Genomic DNA, 18,218 nt, shown 5'->3' with positions numbered 1-18,218 from the left:
CCCTGAACATCTTAAGGCCGTGTATTGCTTTGGCTGTCTGCGGCAAGCTCTTGTAATCACAGTTCTTCAAACGCTGGCAGAGACCGCCGTTCACATAACATACGTGTCTGACTAGTGAATAGAGGAGGAGAACGTCTTATTTCTCTTGCAACACTCTAATTTGTCATTACGGCAACAGAGAGGAAAATGCAAGATAACAGCAATATCCTATTAAAAAAAGGAGACGCATCAAGTAGGGGAAAGAAAAAAAAAATCACGGAGAAAAAATACGCTGAGAAAAACAAAAATCATTCGGAGGGAAATTTGAGATATACACACATGCATGGACGCACACGGAAACACACAATCAATTTCAATATGCTTTCAGTGAGTAAGCAACACTTGGTGAGCCTCGGAGAGAAAACTACATATTGCAGTTAAAATATGGAAATCACCAGCATTTTTCCCTGGGAGATGACTTGAGAATAACCCACTTGAGAGGGGAGGAAAAAGAAGAGAAAAAAATAAAAAAACAGCTTTGGCCATTTACATTGTTTAACATGCGGCACAAGAGCGGGGCCTCAAAGTATGGGGTTGCTAAAGAATACACAAGGCTTTTCATTTCAGCCTGTGTTGGGCATCACAAAGACAGATTGAGAATTCTCAGCCGCCCCGGCGTTGTGGAGGAAAAAGCACCTTTGAGGAGCGGTGCACTCTGCATACTGATTACCTTTGTTTAAGGTGTTAACGCACTTAGCGCCGCACTGGTCTTTTGTTTATCGACAATGCAGTGATTCCTCTCAAGGACGGAGATGGCAGGTTAGGGTTTCTGTTTTTTTTTGGGGGGGGGAGGTGTAGCTGCAGCTTTTTGGGTTGCGCCGCTGTTAGCTGAGGTCTGTGCAGCAACAACGCTGCCTGTTGTGCCCAACCGACGAATGCACACGCACACACACACACACAGCGGCTGGATGTGGAGTCTGTGATGAGGGATCACCCCCCCCCCCCCCTCCTCCCACACACACACTTTTCTACGGGGCACGAGAACATACTGTGTCCTTTCACTATTCAGCCTCAGCTCAGGCTGTGAGACGACTCCACAATGCGTCGCGCCGGCTGAGTCTATCACCTACAGCTCACGTGCCCCCACATCAGTCAACAAGCCAATAGCGCGCCTTTATGGCGGTGCTGATGAAGGGATTTCCCTGCCATGCCAAAGGGCAAAGAAAAGACTCCAACCAGCGAATAAAGATCCTGCATACTGTACTTTACTTTGCCTCTATCCATCCAATGCTTTTATCCTGAGATTAAGGGGTTTAGAGAAAGCCGAGAGAAGAATGTAGTTCCCTTCTAGCTGCTAGCCAGACCGAGCTTCCTTCTCTTATTCAACAGATATTGCATTGTTTGAGAAACAAGCAGCTGCGAGGAAGCTGAAAAAAAATGGTTCGGGGAGGGGAGTCTTAGAGAGAGACTGGAGACTTTAAACAGAGACGGTACTATCTGTGAGGATGAATGATAAATGGTTAAGCCGTTTCCATGTATATTTGATGTCGCCTTAGACCTAACGGCGCGTGGTGCAGCGAGCCCCCGCGCAACTCTGCACCGCCGCCTCTTTCTCTTTCCGTCGGTTTCTGTTCCCCCTACCTGGCTGCTCTCAGCTCGATTTGTTTGCACTCATGTTTCTCCCGGCCCGGGCCTTGGTTAACATTTAATTCTGCCTTGACAGATACAGGCAGGAGACTGTCAAAATGCGGGGGCCATCAAATAATGAAATGTGAAGCGGCCGAGCCACCAGCGGATCGGCTGCAGACAGCGCACACACCAAATATTGGGGGCCCAGGCCTCTTTAATGAGCTCTGAGCTGTCTGACTGAACACAGCCATGTCTCTCACCTCTCCGACACCGCTGGAGCCGCCGATCCTGTCAGCCAGGAAGGGCTCTACAGCAGAAACAAAAACTTCAGTCCTGCTCAAAGCGCTGCTGATACCTGAGGAGGCCTTAAATAAAACATGGAAATGAATCCTGACATGTTACGGGGAGGGTTTTTTTTTTTTTTTTCGATCCGAAGAGTAACACAAGGCAGGGCTGTTGTACAAGAGGAGTAATGGTGTAGCCAATGCTGCAGTGAGGGCCAACAAGACAATCAATGACGAATTACATGACACCGAGGCTAATGTCCTTGATTAGTCTTGCTATGCGAACAAATGAAGCGAGGCCCTTGACAATCACATGAGAGACAATGCGGCTCCAATAGGAGTTGATGCGCTAGGCGGTTCCGCAGCAGATGAGCTCCGGTCTCATTATAGAAGCTCATGGTCAGGAGACACACACATCCTTCAAAGGCGTGTTTGAACCCCGCTCACTGACCTTGCATATTTATCTCAACGAGAAGCCGTTCCAACAACGGAAGAACAGAATCCAAACACTACGGCCCGACCGCCAACACCAGAGTGATTCATTTTTACGTCTGACCGCTGAATTCTGAAAATTAGGAAAAAAATAATTGTCCCGGCCTCACCCCATGAGGGAAACACGACCTCTAGATGATGAGCACAAACTGTGAATGATCAGATCTGATCAACCACAACCGATACATTCACTGGTGGTCATTTTTTCAGCCGGGTGCATTCCTATTAGGGCAACAACTGATTATTTTCAGCATTGATTTCTCAGTTTTGATAAGATTATCAAGAGATTAATCTACGACCATGTTGAGGTCTATAAATTGTGTATTTCAAACATAACGATATTCAATTTTCAATTATAAAAAAAAGCAAATACTGAAATTGATAAATAACAGTTTGTCAGTAACTTGGCGGTCGATCAGTTAATCAATACACTGTCCTTATTTTCTCTCGAGACCAATCAGCGTATTAGGAATCTATTAAAGTGAGCAGCTTATCTGATTTTTTCTGGTGAATCATTTAATAGAATAACGTCATGACTCACCTCGCCACAGGTGAAAGAGGAGGGCGCTCCGAGCAGAGTTGTAAATTGGAGGAGTTAAATTAAGTGACAACACAAAGTCAAACAAAGCCCTCAAACTGGAAGCATTTCTGCACCAAAGGGAGGACGACTTGGAGAGATGATTTTAAATTAACTGACCTTTTAAAAGGCATTGCTAATCTAGTCACATGAAACCGCAATTTATGAGGGGGGAAATGTTCATTTACTAGCAATGAGCATATATCAATCATGGTGACAGAGGTGTACACTGGGGAGAGGAAATGGGAGGAATTAAGGGAGGGAGGAAGACACATGAGAGAGAGTGTGTGCACTGAACTACGCCCCCTGATAAGGAGGGAGAGGGAGGTGAGGAAGAGGGGGAGGGGGGACTAAGATCAACAGTTTTAAATAGTAACACCCCAACACTAATGTTTCATAAAAAAAAGAAGCTAAAGCTTGGGCGCACAAACAGAATCAATCACAAGTGGCTGGAGGCCTCATTTATGAGCCAAATGAAATCAAAGTTTGACCCCCCTGCCCTCCGCAAGTTCTACAGGTCTGTTCCAACAAAGCCATTTGTGTTCACCTCCAGCTAATTAGTTGAGTAATGAACAAACTGTACATTTGATTAATGCGGCGGTCACAGGGATGGCGACGGAGTCTGGTTCCAAGAACTATTCTAGAGCACATACCCAACTCTTAACAAGCCGAAATCTAACGCGTGGTGTTATGCACCCGCATGCATATGCATCGGGCATAAGAGGCGAATGGGAGATGATGGAAATGGCCCGTGGATGTGTTTCTGAGAGCACTGTAATTGTGTTTTTACTTGGCAGCGAACAAGTCATTGTAAATGCCTAAAAAAATCACTATCTATTTTTCCTTAAGTGGTGGTTGATGACAAGATGAAAAACAGCCAAGGAGTGAAGCAGCACACAGGGGGAGGGGGGCAACACATCAGCCACACTCCTTCAGACCTGAAGAGTGTCGAGCAGGAGAGAGTGTGAAGCGGACGGACGCTCTCTAGTTTACAAAAGGGCTCGAAAACACAACACGACGCATAAAAAAGTCCAACTTCTCACAACCCTCAACGCAAACTTCCTACGGTCCCTCAGGATGATGGACACGGTGGAGGATGCTCAGCTCCCCCCACCCCCAGCTCCCTTCTTGTTTCATTGGTTCTCCATCTCTGGCTCGGCCCCATGCCTGTGCTCTGGGCGAGCACTTCAAACAGCCTAATGTCCTATATGCTGCAGCCAACCGGCTGGTCAGGCCACAGCTCTTCGCCAGCCATCTTGCGTACTGTACAGCCAAGGCTAATATTCAACACTGAGGCAAAAGCCTGTGAGAGGCTTAAAGTGTGAAAATGCGTATGTGTGTGTGTGTGTGTGTGGAGAGGAGGGAGGGTCCACGTTGCCAAATAACTCACATTTTTCGAGTGCATCCATCGCAGCTCCCATTTCCGCCTGTTGGATGCTAGATTAGAAATATTTTTTAAAAGGGAGGGAGAGAGGGAGAGAGAGAGAGACAGAGAGAGAGAGGTCTTTAGCATATTCAAAATTGTCCCTATTCTGAAATTCTGTCAAAAAAAACAAAAAAAAAACGGCCCAATATCGAGAGGATTATGAAAAGTGCTTTTTATTTGTTTTGAAAGAGCCCCTTTCTGCCGAACAATCCCAGGTAACACAGTGCACACATTTCAATAAGGTAAGCCTATTGGCGGCTCTGTGCCGGGCACTGTTTATGCCTCCAATTCACAGTCCCTCCGTATACATTATGTGCTGTGTGATCATAGCCCACAGCGGAGGTGGCTGGGAGCTTAAGTCATGTAAATACAAAAACAGTAAGCTGTCAAAGATTCTATGGAAGGGGACAAACTTATCGCCAGCTTAGAGCAAGAGAGAGCGCTTTCAAGTAGGGGGCCGTGGAAGAGGGGGGGGGGGGGGGGGGGGGGGGGGGGGGGGGTTCCACATGTGGCAGTAGAGGAGGGGAGGAGGGGGGCAAAAGATGTTTGATGGATTTAGGTTTCATTTCTCGCAGGCTCAGCCGCGGCTTTATCGTCAACCCCTCCAACCCTGAAAGCGGCCTCCGTGTGGAGATTCACTTTCTTTACTTTACAAAAGGCGTGAATTTGTGAGCATGCACAAAAAGGTGCGCGATTTAACACAAACACACACATTATACACACACGTCTTTATCCCCGCTGTGCAGGTTTAGACCTGAACTTAGCGGTACAGTGAATGCGGCGTCAGCCTCATCACAGACGCTTCTCCTGCACAAAGTGATATTTCCATAACACAATTTATGTCAAATCAATAATGAATCGATTCATTTTCATTCTGCATAATGTCTCTCCTGATAGAATAGGCCAACAAGAGCTTAATTGCTATAATAAACACCATCAATAAAGTGCAGCCATTATTCTCGAGCCCATTAGCGGTGCATTGAGAGGCAGAGTGCCTTGTCCTGTTGTGTCTTATTATATCGTACTGTCATACTCACCTTGGGCCTTTGCCACAGCCGATACGCTCCCCTTTGAAATATACGGCGACGGTGTAGGTCCGGGCGTGTGAGGGTCCCACTGTCTGCAGTGTCCTGCAGATTCAAACACACACACATACAGAAAGTGAGAGGGAGGAGGGAAGAGTTGAAAAATAACAAATAATACCCAGGAGAAAGGTGCAAGGACACTCTGGGACATTGTCATTCAGAGAGATAGCATTAGAAAGGGAGGTTAAAAAAAAAGGTTTCAATTGGAACAAAAATAATTCATCTCAAGCGGTGGTTTGAGAGGAGGGGAATAGCTCTTTGATTCACTAGTGTGCTTTGAGAGGCTGCAGAAGCAATCTGAGGGACATATAAACAACTTTTAAAGGCTCCCAACTCCCCACACCCATCATCTTCAGATACCAAAGATCTGTGTTTGGTTAAAGAAAGAAAGAAAGAAAAAAAAGATATGACATGTTGGGAGAGGAAGTGAAATTAAAGAACGACAATAGTCTTTGAGAGACCCACGAGCTTTTGGTGCGCTTGAAGGGTAAACAATGAGAGAGAAAAGATAAAAGCGGGACCAAGGAATCTGAGAGAGGGATGATAAGAGAGTATCACTCAGCTAATTTACAGATGTTTGAAAGACAAAAAAAAAAAAAAATCAAGCTGTCAATTCTGTTGCGTTCCTGCAGGGACGTACGAACAAGACAGCAGACAAAACTTGGGAGATGTTTGAAATGTTAACATTAGCATAAACATCTCAGGCCCAAGCTGTGAGTCACCTAAATTATTCACAGACAATTTACTTATTTCAGGAGAGCGATCCATTTTTAATGCAATGTGGTCACTTATGACACTTTATCAATAATTCAGCCTCCTTTCTCACTCACAAATGAAGAGGCGGCGTGGCGTGGCGCGCGTCGAGCTGATACGACTCCCGTGCGCAACGTTGTAGCCAAATCTCAACACACGGGCGCGAGTGTCACTTGGAATTATCGCGGCGCTGAAATAACACGGAAGGAGACGCGGCGAGGAGGGGATCGGGGAGGCTGCTGGGAAGTTGTCGGCTTTGGCGCGGCACACAGATGGAAGAAGAAAGGACGCCGCAGAGGGTTCAGCTCGCGCTAAAAGCAGCTACTCACTGACTCAGGCTGTTCTCTGCACAATGTTAACATGTGTGTGTGCATATGTGTGTGTGTGTGTGTGTGTGCTCCCTGGTGTGTCCCTGCCCAGACTAGATGTACGGTAAAGTGATGGTGCTGGGGTTGAGGTGTGGATCTGTCATCAGCTAGACACATTCACCAGGGAACCTTTAGCAGGGGGCTCGGTGCATTAACTCCTTTTCTTCTCCCCCCCCCACCTTCCCCGTGTCCTTTCCTGCCCTGCCTCGGTCATTTAGCCGCTTTCTGTCTGACTCACACTCTCTCTCCATTTATTTTTTTATTTATTTATTTTCTCCTCTTGCTCTTCACACTTGTAAACAAATTAGATGGAACCTCCAGACCGCTTGACAGATATCGAAAACCGGCGACTGGCTATGAAATCCTATAAAAGCCGACGTGTGACTCTTGCATATCGACCAACAGGGGTCAGGTCATCTCCTGAGGAGGGTGAAGGAAGATCATCAGGAACAAAGGAAGCGGTAATTACACACACACACGGGTGTGGCCCAAGCCTGGGATTCATCTGTGGCTGGCTTTATGCAAGTTTAACTCTGTTTTTGTTGTGTGCCGAAATGTTGAAATTCAAGTCACCCAGGAGCTCCATTTGTTTCTCGTTCACGTTTCTCGTGGGCAATTGAGTTGGAGGGAAGTGTTGATTGTAGTGTCAGAGTTGTGCTGTGTCAAAAATCACCATCCGTCAGGCTGATAGACAGAATAATAAACAGAGGAGAGCTGAAAAGACGTTCAAATGAATACAAGGAGGTGAGAGAGAGAGAAAGAGAGAAGAGAGAGAGAGAGCTGATAAAATGCCTGAGTTTATTGCACAGAAAAGTGCTCCATCCCTGACCGCCTTTACACGTTGAGCCGCTGCCCCGCTTTTTTTTTCTTTTTGTTTAAATCAGGAAAAAAAAAAAAAAAAAAAAAATCACTGTTTGCCAGTTTCCATGGTGACAAACACACTTCACGGCAGCTCTCGAAAGCATTCTGTCAAATGACACTTGCTCCTTGACCTTTTGTCAAATAGGAGGTCTCTTTGGGCGTGTTTATTTACCACAACAACAGAGACCTTTACACAGTTATTCACAATGTTCAGGGATCAATAACAAGAAAGAAAAGTCCTCTAAATTTTGTTTGTGCCATTTCATTTCCCGGCTTGTGCACTCTGGCCCGCGTGACGCCTGAATAAACCCGCCTCGGCTCTGGACTGTGGTTCCACTTTGAAAAGAGGGACATGTGCGCTTTTGTTAGCTTACATGTGAATACTGATCTCGGGTTTTTCAAAATAAAACTGATACCTAATCGGACATAAATAGAATTCCTTACAATGGATGATATTGAGGATAGAGATTTAGGATGATATATAATGCATATATAAAAAACACTCAGATAAAGACCTGAGAACAATGTGCATGAACATGGAGAGCTCCAAGTGATGGAGAAACAGACAAATTAGCTTGAATCTACATGGAAGCTAAATGGACTACATTTATGTAATGCTCCTCTAGTCTTAATGACCACTAAAAGCACTTTACTCCACAGGTCACATCCACCCATTCACTCAGCACTTGTTCTATACATAGCACTACTTCTCTAACACACACAGACACACAGAAACACACATGGTACAACAATAGGGTTAATTTGGGATTCAAGATCTTGCCCGAGGACACTTCAAAGCGTGGACTCGAGGAGCCGACAATCGAACCACCGACCTTCTGATTAGCGGGACGACCCACTCCACCTTCCTGAGCCACGGCCCGTCCCGATCAAATGGATTAACCAAAAACATACGGCTTTAAGTAGTGGATAAAGTGTTTAAGTAGCTACAGTAAATGATGGTTAGATGGTTGAAGTTGCTATAATTTACAGAATTAACAATTGACATAGCTAAAAGTAGCTGTAACAATAGTCACAGAGGGGACACTTATCATCTCTATCAGTGTAACTGACGTGAGGAAATAACTTGATTTGTCAAGTATGAAAACCTTAAATTATCTCAGTAGTACTGCTGCTAGATTCACGTGTCCTTAAAAGAACATGGTTTAGATTAAAGGGACAACAAGGAGTTTTGGAAAAGCGAAGCGTTTTCACACTACATTTATGAGCCTCCGCGCGCACCGTACATTTCTTTGACCGGGCGCAAGACGGACTCATGTTTTCATTCATCAATAATTAAAGTCAGAGGTTCAAAGAGGTTCACATACCACCGTAGTTCCGACCATAAACGGCGATGCGGCTGCGTTATTCTCATGATCCGCAACGAAGGAAACGCTGGTCGGCTCGACCAGCACTTCCGCCACCACTAATAATAACAAAATAACGATAGAGACGGAACGATATATTTATCGAAAATGGGCCCATTAACAAGTGTGGGTAGCGGAGATTCATCCACATTAACGTGATACTTTTTTATAACCGAATAGAAACTCCTCGTTGTCCCTTTAAACTTTTTTTTCAAAGGTAAAATTTTGTGAGTGGCAAAGTCAATTCAATCTCAAGATATATTGTGGAAAAAAAATAAAAAATAAAAAACACACCAACCTAAATCTGTGAAAAATGAAAAATCGATCTCTGTAGATACAGTGACTGTCTAGTGTCCATAGGTTCACCACCTGTGTTAACTCCCAGCAGCCAGCCTCAGTGTGTCTGTCAGTGTTTTCTGGAGTCTTACTTGTACAGTGGGATATCGGGCTCCTTGCCCTCTGTTCTCAGGGTCAGACAGCACTGCTGCAGCTGAGACTTGGGGTCATTCCAGTCCTGGTTCAGAATGAACTCCTGCAACACACACATCAAGCACAGCACACACGCAATCAGACGACTCAAACTTTGTTCAGAGAATCAGAAAACGTGAGGAATAGAGCTGCGGCTACAAACTCTCCTTACCCCGGTCGCCCATGCTTTTATTTCATTCCTGCCGTGACCCTTTCCAACCTCTTCCCCCATCCTCCTCCTTTTGCACTCACTTATTTGCTCTCTCTCTCTCTGACTGGCTCTCCATCTGTTTCTCCACGTTGAGTACAAATCACAGGCTACTTAAGACAAAAGCCAATCCCCGGCCAGAAATAAAGAGCGTCTGGGAGTCTCCCAGGTGTGCAGCCCTGATACATTTCTCTTATCCAAGGGGGACTTCTAAAAGCCCTTCCATTAACAGGGAAGCAGCCTTGTCATAAAAAGGCAGACTTTGAATCCAGAACTGTCTGCTCCTATTAATTTTCTACAAAGATTGCTTCTGCTTCTGTTGCTCGCGCTCTCCTACTCTTTCGCTTTACTGCCTCCCAACCCCTTCCATCTCTGCTGTTCTTGCTTCCGCGCTTTACTTCCCTTTTTCTCCTTCCCACTTTTCCCTCTCTCTGGGGGGCATCTACACTCCTTTTGCCTAAAGCAGAGAAATTTGGCTGTTTTGAAAAGAGCGCAGCATATAGCCCCGGCTCTGGTGTGAGCCATTTCAAGTGCACAGATGCACCAACGCTCACGCAAACCCCCCTCTATATGCGTAATCACACAGTGTAGCAGCAAAAAAAATAAAAAATAAAATCGGGAACATAAGGAAAGGAGCGTTTATGTCCCTAGTTTTGCCTCTCTATTTCCATCCAAATTGGATGAAGCAGCACAGTGTGCAACACTGTGGTTTCCAGAAGGCTATGTAAGGAGACATGCTGGCTGTTTCACAACTTTTCTCTTGGAAGTGGAAATGAGATGCTCTCTTGCAGCGACCATGACGCAAAGCTCAGCTCCTCCGGAGCTAGGGATTCTCCCTGGAGAGGCACACCAAGACAGCAATTAGCATGGTATATCAGACCACTGCAGCAGCCTCTCAAGGAGAGGTCCACACTGTGGTTACTTGTACATGAACATGTGTGCGCGCATGACTATTCGGACACTGGAGCGCATGTAATGGCCGGTGTTCAACCACAGAATCCGTATTAATGGGAAAATAGCAGTTTTTAGCCTCTTCTATCTAATTTTTTGGTCAATTCACTGGTGCTCGACAGCAGCATCCTCGCTCACATCTGGCCATGGGCATCTTGTCAGAGCTGTACGACTCCTGGAGCACTCCACAAGTGCAAGCCATCAACGGCACTTCTCGGATCAATGGAAAAACACTGACGACTAACGTCAACAACCCGATAAATGCGTCCAGCCGCCGTTGCGATTCCCATCAAAGAAGGCTAAAATAGCAACTCCAGCCCGCAATTGTGAGAGGCATTCAAGAGCCGAGCACCACTTCAGGCCTCACGTCGATGCTAGCACCATTAGGGCCCCAACCATTTGCCTGCTCTTCATCATCTGCCTGACTCCTTTTCTCTGGGAGATGTCCAGTACGGCGGCTCATTGATCAGGTGCGGGTGGTGAATAGCCATCAATAGGGACTCACCTTCAGCCGGGGGAAAAAGCAGACATTCATGAAGGTGTGCACAAACTCCAGATCTTTATCAATGTAGAGTGCGGCGATGAAAGCTGCAGAGACAGAAAAGAAAAAAGAAAAGGGAGTGTTTAGAAGAAAAAAAAATAGTAGCTGATGTGAGGCATCTTTTCTTCTGCTCTGCTTAACAGTTGACTCCCTCCTGCTGAAGCAAATAAAACATTAACAAAGACCAGAGGACAGAGCTCAGCTGTGGCCCTTCACAGCAGCTGATGTGATGTTAATGTAAACAATTGGAAAGGATGGCTCTGTAGCCGCCTGCCTTTTCCCATCAGACAGGAAATTGGTAAACCAAGGGCCACACAGAGTTCACCGAAACATCTATATAATATATAAGATAAAACTCAATGTCATGCTGAATTGAGGATACCTGGCAGTCTAAGTGAACTGAAGGGAAAAAAAAATATTGGAAATGTAAGTGGTAGGTGCTGGGTGTCATCTTCATCTTGTGGCTTTTCTTTTGTTTTCCTCTTCCATTAACTGCCTCGGCATTCACTCATCTCCGTGACTAAGGCAGCGGGACATGAGAGAGCAATAATAGGTAATATTTCAGGGGGCCAGTGAGGGCCCTGCCATAGCTGCGGGGCACAACTGTTCATATGCGGAAGAGCTGCGCTCATTTCCAGAGCTGACCCTCGTCCTCTTCCTGTGTCATCCACTCTTGCTCCGGCCTGAACTCTGAAGGATCATTTGGAAGGCAAATGATATGAAGCTCTGTGTTGTCTTTGTGTGTGTGTGAATGTGTGTTATTCATGCATTAAAGTCTGCCTATTGAATGCTGACCTGGAGCACATTGATGTTTTTTTTGTTCTTTCTTTGTCTTTTCTCAGTTCTTTTCTGATGGTCCATTTCTAATCTTCCCGTTATATTTAAGTCTCTGTTGTTGCTACTAGTGCCCTCTTTAGGTCTAATGTGGACTGCATCAGGTCTCCAATGATGCATGAGCTCAGGGCCACAAAGGCCTTCCTGCCCCGGGCTCCGTCACCTCATTCCCTTTGGACATGCACATAAACTTTTGCTGAACTTTCCTTAAACTTCCTTTTAGTAGCGGCATTAAAATCGGGGGAAATGCACAGTTAAGTTTAAATACAAAGCACCATCATTTTGTCTCTTGATGTGCATCAATAAAGGAAGAATAGATTGTGGAGGCAGGTTTGTGGGTTGGTCTCAGGAGCTGGGAACAGTCGGCTATGAAATAAAACTCAAAATGTGAGCGAGAAAATTGTTCCCATTATTCCAACAATATTGGATTTTTTTAAAGATGAAACTATTATTAAAATATGGGAATGTAAACAAAAAGGGTTTGTGTTTATTGGAAACTGACTGATAATGATTTTATTTTTATAATGTGAAATATCAGTATGGTGACCTTATTTGCAGTACACACTGGAAATACAAATGTGTTCAATGGTCTCTGGTGGACAGAATTATGCAAGCAATGGATACAGTGTTTCTAAATTACCTTGAACATATTTGACTAATTAGTTTTCCGTAATTTATTTTTATCGAGCTGAAAAACACAGCGACACCTGCACATCTAGAAGAAGCCAACATCTGGTTTATTCTCCTGTGGAGAGAGCCCACTCCACAGTTTGCCACGTCAGAAGCCACGGTTAACCTCGGACTCCACACCAGGATGAGTGTGACTTCATATAGAATTAAAGGTCAGCAGGGATTGCTCTGTGAAAAAGGTCCTGGATTTCTTCTTCCACGTGTCAGGGGAGAAATTCACCAGGACAAAACTGACAAAATCATAATCCCTCACAGGCTCCCCCCCCCCCCCCCCCCCCCCCCCCACACACACACACACACACACACACACACACACACACACACTCTGCCAAACACATTGTTTCACTATGATAGTAAACCTAACAAGAGTCCTCAGTTGTCACTGCACATTATTTTCCTTTTATTACACAAAACAAAAACGCAATGCTACTATAAGAAGCGATTTAAAGGAGAACCCTCTGACTTTCTACAGTACATGGGATCCTTTTTAATAGAATACGGCTTCTGTACAGCTCCAACCACATGCAGCTTGAAACATTATGTAATATAGGAAGTTAAATAGGACTGAATTATGAGCAATGCAGTTTGACTGTCAGGGTTTAAACAGGAGGGAAGCTGACACACAGAACTGGTGATACACACAGTGTCAATGTGTTTTCCATTGGAATTTTTCTAATGCTTTAATGATGAGACTGCCTTCCAACACAACTGCCCACTCTAATTTATTTTTTAATAATATCCTGTTACCATAAAGTCTTGAGGTCCACCTGGTGCAGAGTGGAAAAAACAACCACGAGACATCTTCTCTAAAGGTGACAAACTCTTTCACCATCCGCTTATTCCAAGCAAATTTTCAATGTGTTATTCTAGTACTAAAAAAAACAAAAAACTATTAGGCTGGTAGAAAACCACACACACAGGAAAAATCATCTCGAACTCCTGCCGTCACACTAAGCGCATTGGGAGCATCTTCCATATCTCCAGCAGAGAAGTGGCTGTTTGACATGCAGCGGGGAAAGGGAACCAGGAAATTAATAAAGGTACTTTATGTTGAAATCTTGCACATTCTGAAGACACAAAGCAAAAAAAAAAAAGACATTGAGAAGATATTAATGAATGAACATACATTCCAACAAGTCAGCCAGAGTTTTGGTCCTCAGTGCCACTGGTCGTTTGGTTTTGTCGTTGGTGATTGCGAACTCCTGCATGCCCAGCTCCTCTGCCACTTTGGCCTGGGTGCGGTTGTTCACCAGCGAACTGCGGAGCAGCTGGGGACAGACACACAAACACACACACAGAGCGTCAACTTTTTTCATGTCCACCTGTCAGGATCACACTCAAGGTGTCAACATGTGACCGCGTGGAGACATCACACAGATGTGCACTTGCGTAGAAATCAACAGAAGGGCAGCAGGAAAAAAAACAAACAAACAAACAAAAAAAAAACATCAAAATAAACCACCACATGGAATAATTCATCAAAGACAGGAATGGTAATGCAGAGTAAATGTTTTAGGGAGATTGCACGTCGCTCTGTTAAATATTACATCGGGACTTGGAGCTGAGCGGATGACAACATGTTAGAATGGTCGAGGTGCATTTACGTCTCTAAAAGGAAAAACACAAACATGTTAAATATAGCTACAAGATGCGGGGAAAAAGGAGCAAATGGAATGAAATATGACTGTCTGACTCCGTCTCGCTGTGATGTGCCCTCCTTAACAGTACACACGCCATCACAATCAGAGACTAGCACACACACACACACACATACAGAGACACACACAAGCACACTAGTTGAATGAGCACTTTTTCCCCGATTTGAAATCCATTTCAGATGTACCCCATCTTGACTCTTGGGCATACGCGTAGCTGAAGCTTTCAGTCTCTCAACGAAAAGCTCGCTGGAAGCTTTTATATAACTAACATCATAGCGTCTATCTATAAGGAATATCCACCAAGCAGCGTCTAACTGCAGAAGGTTCTTTTTCGGTTTTAGACCAGTTCAATCCCTCCAGCCTTGAGTAGTCAGCCTTCTAAAGAGAAACGCTGATGCTGGAATGAAAAGAGGAGAGATGTAATGCTGTTTGACGCTGTCAGAAAATGGACTTGCATGTTCAAAGTGTGATCATTTGCTTTGTACCTGTGTTCCAAGCTGTGTGAGCTGCTCCACACACACACACAATACACGGAGCAGCGCAACTTTATTTTTCAGACACTTGACAGCTTCAGCAAAAATGTGCCAACAAAGATGTGTTATTGAAAACCACTGTACAATTTTGTCTCATGACAATGCCCATCACCGGGAGCGCAGCAAACACACAGGCACAGTGTGGGGTGAGGAGCGGAAGAGAGTTATTTGGTGGAAACAAGAAAAAGAGGAAAAAGGGGGCTGGGTACCTGGCTGGCACTTTGAGATTCAGAGATTGATGGGGCGAAGGAAGGAGGGAGGAAGAAAAAAAGCAAAAACAGACACAGAAAAAAGCAAAAAAAGCTCAGCTGTGACTTCATTTCACGTAAACTTGTTGTGAACTGTGGTTTCAGGGAGCTTCAGACAGCAGAAGCAGATAAAACACAGATGCAGACCAAGATGTAAAGTGTGATGACATAAAAGTGATTTGGAGCTTACTGTTAAATGTCCTTCATGATGGTCTGGGAAGTGGATGAAAAGGTACTCTGTAGCCACCAGCTGCATGATCGAGTCTCCCAGAAACTCCATCCTCTGATTGTGGCCCCTGGACAAGAGACGGGAAAAAAAATGGATGGATAAAGTTCAGGTAAAAGAAGGAGGGAAAAAAAAGAAGAAAAATGTTACAGGGGGAAATTAAACGGCAAAAAGGGTAAGATGGGAGGGGTTATGGGAGAAGTGGGGTAAATAAGAGGGGGGCGGGGAAGGTTTCACATGAGGTTATGCAGTCACGTATCAGCGAGGCATGAAAAGGCATCATGCTCTCTCGACAAATCTACCAGGCTTTTAGTCTTTTAACAGAAAACGGTGAAGTTGGCTGATGTACATTTCATGGGTGGCCTCTGGGAACAGCTGTACTGACAGGCTGTGTGACAACTTGGAGGCTGCCTGAAGTAGCAAGCCCCTTCTGAGGAAAATGCTGGGCTTTGATTGCAATTCAAATATAAATGGGAAAAAAAAAAATGCTTTTGAAAAAAACCTCCGGTACACCTGCAGGAGTGCCTGTCAAAAATCCTAAGCCCATAAAAGCAGCCGTGGCGTGTGCAAGAGAACAACTTTTTAAACCTTCTAACAATTCCTAGAAAATGCTAATGGCAGCTCTGTGATACTGTACATCAGCTTCCTGCCTTCCTCGCCATCACTGAGAGGCAGGGAGCACGCTGTAACTCTCTGTACACTGCTCCACAGGGCAGTGCCACTGAGTGTGAGTGTGAGTGTGTGCTACTGCTGCCGCTGTAATGGTCATTAATTAAACAGAATTATAGATTAGCATTGCAGATGTGGGCTGGTGCTGTGCCAGACAGGCAGGGAGTGTTGGGTTGTGGGGTGGGGGGGGATGCATGCAGTGAGGTGTATATATATATATATATATATGTATACTGTACGTATATATATACACACAGCAGCATCTATAGCTATGAGCTCCTGGCAGGAGAGGGGGAGTCTGAAGATGAGAGAGAGAGAGAAGCAGAGGCAGAAGACGAGGAGGAGGCGGACATCAAAGGGAGAGAAAGGTCAAAGTTTATTGTCCGATTCCTGGCGCCGCTACCTTTTATGAGCTGCGGTGCATCTGAGCCAGAGAGATGCGCACTAAAGAATGAGTGAAACAGCAGTTTAAGCACCTTCAGCAGGGCTGGAATATATCTATTTTGGTCGTCAATTAATGTCATTCTTGTATTTTCCGTGGTCTAAATGTTTAATGAATGGAAGCCTGAAAAAAAGTATCATATTCAGGTACTCAGTGTGTGATGGAGGGAAAAGAGAGAGGTCTCATATTCGATAAAATACAACTTTGCTGTTCCCCAGAACAGGATTTGTTTAAAAATGTATTTATTAACTACAGTTAAATATTTATTCTAAAAACAAAGTGAGCATGGGGTTTCTGAAGACCCACAGTGATTATGAGGACTGACGTTCCTGTCAACGTGGCTGTTGTATAATAAAGCTGAAGAAACCACACTGACAGCACGAAAGTGTGCAAAAACTTTTCCTTTTTTGTGTGTGTGTGCCAAAGCGATATCAGTTAATTTGTTGATTGATTTGATTTTTCAAATACACTGTTTACTTCAGGAAATGTCTGGCAACAGATAAAAGTGACCAAAGTGACATCTTCAGATCGCTCGTTCCGCTCGACCAACAGCCCAGATCGCAAAGATACTTAATCCACAACAGCAGCAAACACAAACACTATTTACAAATCCTCACACTTGAGAGCACAGCAGAATAAATGTTCGGCTTTCTTTTTTTTTTGTTTTTTTGGCAGGGGGGGGGGGTCTGCCTTTATTTGATAGCATAGTTGAGAGAGACAGGAAATGGGGAGGGAGAGGGAGGGAGAATGACATGCAGTAAAGGGCCGGATTCAAGCCCTCTGCATATGGGGCGCCTGCTCAACCCACTGCACCACACGGCACCCCATAGTTTGGCCTTTTTTTGCTGAAAAAATGACCAATGATCAACATTGTTCATTTATATTGCGTGAATTGAGTGATCAATGTAGCACCTACAGATACTGCAGCTACTTTACTCCTACACTGTGAGACCTTGGACTGAGCTTCATTAGGAGGGAAGGGACATTGTAAAAGTACACTCCGACCAAGAAAGAAAAAGAAAAAAATCATAGAAGTTCTTAATGAAAAGGCTCACACACACACACGGGAGCTCCAAGGGTCAAGGGCAAGACGATAAGAGAGCTCTCCCCTCGTCAGCACCGTACAACATGAGATTTGAGGGTTTTTTTCTCAGAATCGAGCCTATATGTTGTATGAGAGCTGAGAACATGCACATATGGGCTCACGCTGTGCAGGAACAGATCCAGAAGGTCAAGTCTGAGCTAATTTCACATCCAGTAGGAAGCAGAGGAGATGCGGTGAGGGAACAGAGGAGTGGCGTGTCAGTGAGAGACCGAGGGGGGGTGTGTGTGAAAAAAATAGAAGAGATAGAAAAGAGAAGGAGAGATAGAGCGGGTCAAAGAGGGAATGTGTCGCCGTGTGAAGCAGCACAAAGAGCCATCCCTTATTCACTTCAACAGCGGAGGCACAATGCTCCGGTAAGGTGGGGGGAAATTGAAGTAAAGTGTGGAGCCGAGGTCTTTATTCGCCTTTGACTTTGATCTAAAATACCTTTAACAGCCCCTCTGAAGAGGCGGCAACAGGCTGCCCACTCCAAAAGAGGGGAGCGCTTCATTTTGTCAGGCCATTTCTCCTCCCGCTTCTTAGGGAAATTATGTTCTTGTTTCGTATGTGCAGGCCAGTGTAAGGTTCAGATGTGCACACTGCAGCTATTTGGGATGAAGTGTTACTGGGAGGGGGGGGCGAGTGGACCGGAGTCAAACACCGAGTGCAATTTTGGAGAAATAGGAGGCAATAGCAGGAAAAAAAATCTAACGTATGATAATACACTTTGCAACTTCAAAAGATCAATATAAACTGCAAATAGTGCTTCAATATAATGAAATCTTTTCTAGCAAAAAAAAGCATTTAACAAAAAATGAATTAAGGGAAGAGGCTGTGTTGGATCTAAA

General features: G+C 44.8%; 1 protein-coding gene across 1 annotated transcript in view; it reads right to left on the bottom strand.

Annotated features, from left to right (window-relative positions):
* Nucleotides 1-18,218, bottom strand: part of drosha (drosha ribonuclease III) — a 94,589-nt gene that overhangs the window by 3,582 nt on the left and 72,789 nt on the right. The window contains exons 26-31 of the mRNA XM_083995091.1: nucleotides 15,140-15,245; nucleotides 13,637-13,778; nucleotides 10,951-11,033; nucleotides 9,247-9,350; nucleotides 5,425-5,517; nucleotides 4,352-4,398 (exon numbers count right to left, since the gene is read on the bottom strand). Of these exons, the coding sequence (XP_083851217.1) occupies nucleotides 4,352-4,398; nucleotides 5,425-5,517; nucleotides 9,247-9,350; nucleotides 10,951-11,033; nucleotides 13,637-13,778; nucleotides 15,140-15,245 (575 nt within the window). The remainder of the gene's footprint in view (nucleotides 1-4,351; nucleotides 4,399-5,424; nucleotides 5,518-9,246; nucleotides 9,351-10,950; nucleotides 11,034-13,636; nucleotides 13,779-15,139; nucleotides 15,246-18,218) is intronic.

This window comes from Trachurus trachurus, assembly GCF_905171665.1.
Source record: "Trachurus trachurus genome assembly, chromosome: 20".
In the NCBI taxonomy this organism is placed as follows: Eukaryota; Metazoa; Chordata; class Actinopteri; order Carangiformes; family Carangidae; genus Trachurus; species Trachurus trachurus.
Note: the sequence above shows the minus strand (reverse complement) of the source record. Positions and strands in the feature narration are given on the sequence as shown.